At 57.2% G+C, this 5,022-nt stretch overlaps 1 protein-coding gene across 1 annotated transcript; it reads right to left on the reverse strand.

The window, feature by feature from the left end:
- Positions 1–436: 436 nt before the first annotated feature.
- Positions 437–4,570, reverse strand: Cd248 (CD248 molecule). Its single transcript, XM_052761027.1, has one exon. The coding sequence runs from the start codon at positions 3,199–3,201 to the stop codon at positions 907–909; it is 2,295 nt and encodes a 764-aa protein (XP_052616987.1). The 5' UTR covers positions 3,202–4,570; the 3' UTR covers positions 437–906.
- Between the last annotated feature and the right edge of the window lie 452 nt (positions 4,571–5,022).

Here is a 5,022-nt window from a genome sequence, read left to right on the forward strand (position 1 = left end):
ATCATTGACCAGCCAGTTCCTCGGTTCTTAGGACACCAGCCCTAAATATCCTGGGCCTTCGCTCAAGCTAGGGTCAGGGTGGAGAGTAAAGTGTGGCCTCTAATGGGAAAGTCTTGTTTCTAAGTGGGCCCCGGGAACTAGAACTGGGCTTTCTCCATCCCAGCCTCCCGGGCACCTATTTCCACCTCCTCCCCTACTACCTCCTATGAAGGAGGAGTACCTACCACCTAGGGGGGTAGCATCCTTGGGTGACCCTGATTCCCCCCACCCATCTGGGCAGCCTATGACGATGGAAAGAATGTTCAGAAGAAAGTTCAGAAGTGCCAACCACTGGAGACTCCTCTTTCCCCTGAATCTCCAACCCCATCCTACCTGTGACTCCCAAACCCCAGTTGGACTCCAGTTCATCAGAGACCCTTATGTCAAGACCTTCCCCTGATTTTCTTTGCATTTTAATAAAAGAAGAAACAAATGTGAACTTTCTTCCCTGCCAAACCCCCAGATTTCTGGGCTTGCTGTGTGACAGCAAGGCTCAGCCCTCTCTCAGCTTGTTCCACTGAAAATTCTGAAGCACACCTCCTCTTAAAGAATTCTTACCTCACCTAGATAAATGGAAGGAAGCTCCATTTTCCCTCCCACAAGTCCTCCCAGACCCTTCCCTCAGGCATCAGAGGGGGTCAGGAGTTTTGGGTGAGGTTGGCACCCCATTTATTGGAGATGATCCCAGCACCCACCCCTTGAGGTCCTGGAGGAGGCCTTGGTGTGTCCTTTGCCATGAATGCTGGGCCCAAGGAGCAGAACCCCTTCTGTCCAGCTGGGCAGCCCCCATAAGTCCCTGGTGGGGTTTCATCCATGTGTCCAAAGCAAGTCCCGTCCTCCTACCCCACAAGGGGTATCTGGACCCCATCACACACTGGTTCTGCAGGTCTGTACCCCTGTAAGGCTGCCTCTGGGGGGCATGGGTTCTGTTGGGCTCTTGTTCCCAGCTTGTGTGACCCAGCGATAGCAGTCAGTGATGCGCTTGTTGGGAGCATGGGGGCCACAGCGGGTGCAGTACACGATGCCCAGTGCAAGCAGGACCACCAAGAAGACACATGTTGGTACTAGGAGTGCCACCAGCAGCCACCGGTCATCTCTCTGGCTTTGGCCTGCAAGACCCGCCTCTGCCAAGGCTGTTGGTGCTGCTGTAGGGGGCACTGAGGGCAGCCATGGCACCAATTTGGGACTGGGAACTCCTTCCCTTGGGACTAGAGGGGCTCTCGAATAAGGGCGTAAAGAGGTGATAGTTGAGGTCTGGTTAATGGGGCTCTGCGAGGGGAGGGGAGAAGGGAGGGCTGGAGGATGGGTAGCAGCAGGCACAGGGGCTTCGTGGGCAGAGGACCCTGAGTGGCTGGGTAGAGAGGGCTGGGCAGCTGAGACAGAAAGCTGGGGAGCCTGGGTTCTGATGCCTGGAACATCTGGGACCAGGGGGTGTTGATGGGCTTTGGAAGCGGTATCCCCAAGGTCAAGGTTAGGTGGAATTGGAGGCAAATAAGTGACAGTGTGGGTGTCTGGAGACATAGGGGACTGGTGGGGAGGGAATATTTGGGGATACTTGGTTGAGGTAGTGGGGGGCTGGTAAGCAGGAGGCCGTGCTGGGTGAGTGGCTGAGATAATCCCAGGCTTGTAGCCAAAAGGCAGGTCTGGATAATTGGCCTTGATTTTGGGGATTTGGTGATCAGGGAGCACAGCTGGAGGCGTGGCAGGGACCATGGCAGGCGGATGGACAGGCCTCAGAGGGGGATGTGTGGCCGAAATAACAGAGGTCTTGTGGGCAGAAGGTAGTGTGGGTTTCATGGCAGAGATCACCATGGGCCGGGTGGCAGAGACCACTGAGGAGTGGTAGGGGCCCCTGGGGGCACTGAGTGGGGGTGGCCAGGTAGGGTCCAGGTGTAATCTCTGAGGCTCTCCATCCTGTGGGAAATTAGGCCTGTAGGCCAGGCCAAAGTCAGGCGGTTGTGTAGGTGCCATCCACAGGACCCTCTGCTCCTCTGTCCAGGTGCCATCGAAGACCTCCCAGGCCTCCTCTTCATCCTCGCCTTCTTCTTCATCATCCAGCAACTCATCTCTGAGGTCCTGGGAAGCCTGGGCCCCCATGGCTCCTGCAGGGCTGCAACTGATACCATCTGCCTCAAGCTCATGACCTTCACTGCAATAGCATTCAAAGCCACCAACATAGTTGACACACATCTGCTGGCACACTCCAGCAATCTGGCACTCATCCGTGTCCACGCAGCGGTGTGGCTCATCCTCAGCTGGCCGGAAGCCCAGGCGACAGTGGCAGCTGTAGCCTTGTGGCCCACCGGGCTCACACTGCTGCTCACAGGGGGCCTGGGCACAGGGGTCTTCACAACTGTGCCCATCTGCGGCTAGACGAAAGCCTTCGCTGCAGCGGCAGGACACACCACCATCCACCTCTTCCACACACTCGTGTTCGCAGCCCCCATTGTCAGGACCACAGCCAGTCCCTGGGCACAGCGGGCCAGCCTGGGACCAGCCAACGTCACCTGAAGGTTGTTTCACGCACAGCAGGGAGGCTCCCCTGCCAGCCTGGCACTGCACGGCTGCCACGGAGCCAAAGGGTAGCCACTCGAACTCGCTGGAGACCAGGTGGAAGGGCGTGGTGTAGACAGCGGGGCCGGCTTGGCCCACCTCAACCGGCAAGGCAGGGCAGGCACCTTCAAAACCAAACTGGCAGAGGTAGCCATCGACAGCCAGTGTACATGAGCCTTCCAGCCAGCGATGCTCTCCACTGGCCTCAAGGGCGGCACAGCGCTGGGCCGGGCAGGGTCCTTCCGTAGCCGGCTGGGCCCAGTTGGTGAAGGCGGTGTCCTGGTCTCCCGTGGTCCATATGAAGCCCCGCAGTGGGCGCTGAGGCTGGCATTGTCGAGCCTGCCGCTGCAGCCCAATCCACAGCAGCCCGCTGGCCGGTCCGACGCCCACCAGGCTGTCCACACGCCTGGCCTCCTCCGGGGTCCGCGGCGTGGCCAGGTTACCCCCCAACTCCCGGCACGCCCGCCAAGCTTCCAGGAAGGTGCGGCGCCGGGGGAAGAGTGCATAGCAACTGCCCGGGCCGCAGACGGCTCGGGGCTCGGGTGTCCAGGGGGCCTGGCCCAGTGTGGGCACAGCGGCCGCCCAGGCCAGCAGCAGGCGCAGCAGCATCGCGACGCCCCCCGACTGGCCCGGCCCCGGCCCGCCGCTGCTCTTGACAGAGGGAGGGATCAAGGCCTCCGGCGGGAGGGCCGGGGGCGGGCCCTGCGGACTCACGCCTTGTAAGGAGTGGGCTGGGGCGGCTGCCAGCTCCCCTGCTAGCTCCCCGGGGGCTGTTGGAGCAGGAAGCAGTGGGGTGGGGGGTTCTGGGGTGAGAGGCGAAGGGCAGAGGAGGGGAGGAGGTGCAGCTAACTAATGGGCTACCTCAGGCCTTACAGAGCTGAGAGTCAGGGAAGAGGGGAACTGCCTGTCTGAGAGGCATCCCTGGTCAACCCTCTGAAACTTCAGCAGAGGCTGCAGCTGAGGCAGCTGGGGTGAAGTTGTCTTCCTGAGAGACTCAAGGAGGCCCGAACCTGGATTCACCAGTACCAGTACGTGGCTGCACTCCCAGCTCAACGACATGCTCAGGCCAGCCCTTTCCCACCATGTGTATGTGTGCAGACTGCTCTTCCAACTCCTGCCAAGAGCATCCTCTCTGACACCCCTATCTGTCTGTCTGTCTCAGGCGGCTAAACCCTAGCCTCACACACGCAGTCCTCCTGACACGCTATGCCCTTAGGTAGACAGGCAAGGATGATGTGGCGAGCTACACAATCTAACCTATGAAGCTCCTCCCATTCCTGCCAGGCCCTACGTGAGAATCAACTTGATAACCCCCGTGTGGACAACCTCAACCAGACGTGTATTTGATGAGGCCCTTTGCTCAGCTTATTTCACTCGCAAGTTTTCTGGCTCCAGCAAGACCAGCATTAGGGGTTAGGGAGTGAGGAGGAGGCCAAGGGCTGCCCTCCCCTTACCCTGGCTCAGTCAGGGGCCCTGGGAACCTGGACTTAGAGGGGGAGGAGGCAGCCCCCAAACAGGAAATGCCTCGCTGGGCTCCTGCTGCAGGAGGGCAGGGTGCAGGATTCTGGGCTGAGTGGAGGTTGGGCTATACACAGGGTGAGCAGGGCTGCTTCTGAGGGGACCTGTGTAAGGCCATGTATGGGCATGGGGTACACAATGGGATAGGCATGTGTGTGTGTGTGACACAGGCATCACCACTCCCAGGGCCTGCTGCATAGGCTGGCCAGGGTCCTCTTCCCGACATTCCTGGAAGCCTCTGGAGGTTTGTGCACTGGGCCAGGCACCCAGGATGGACCCTGGGAATCTGTCTGAAGGATTGACCCCTGCATTTTCTATTTACTTTTTATTTACTATTGTTATTTTTTCATTATTACTTTTTTGTTTTGTTTTGTTTTTTTGATTTTTTGAGACAAGGTTTCTCTGTGTAGCCCTGGCTGTCCTGGAACTTGCTCTGTAGACCAGGATGGCCTCAAACTCAGAGATCCTACCTCTGCTTTCCAAGTGCTAGGATTAAAGACATGCACCACCACTGCCTGGCTATTTATTTATTTATTTATTTATTTATTTATTTATTTATTATTATTTTTTTTTTTTTGGTTTTTCGAGACAGGGTTTCTCTGTGTAGCTTTGCGCCTTTTCCTGGAACTCACTTGGTAGCCCAGGCTGGCCTTGAACTTACAGAGATCCGCCTGGCTCTGCCTCCCGAGTGCTGGGATTAAAGGCGTGCGCCACCACCGCCTGGCTTATTATTTTTTTAAGAGATGGATTTTGCTATGTTGCCAAGGCTGGCCCCAAACTCCTGGGTTCTGAATAGCTGGTACTGCAGTCACCCAACACCAGCTAATCCTTTTATACTCTTGTTTTTTATTTTGATATTTTGAATTTTATTTTCTGTTTATGAATGTTTTGCTGCATGTATGCATGTGTACC

The sequence above is a fragment of the Peromyscus californicus genome, unplaced genomic scaffold (assembly GCF_007827085.1).
Source record: "Peromyscus californicus insignis strain IS unplaced genomic scaffold, ASM782708v3 Scaffold_4__1_contigs__length_199733344, whole genome shotgun sequence".
Taxonomy (NCBI): domain Eukaryota; kingdom Metazoa; phylum Chordata; class Mammalia; order Rodentia; family Cricetidae; genus Peromyscus; species Peromyscus californicus.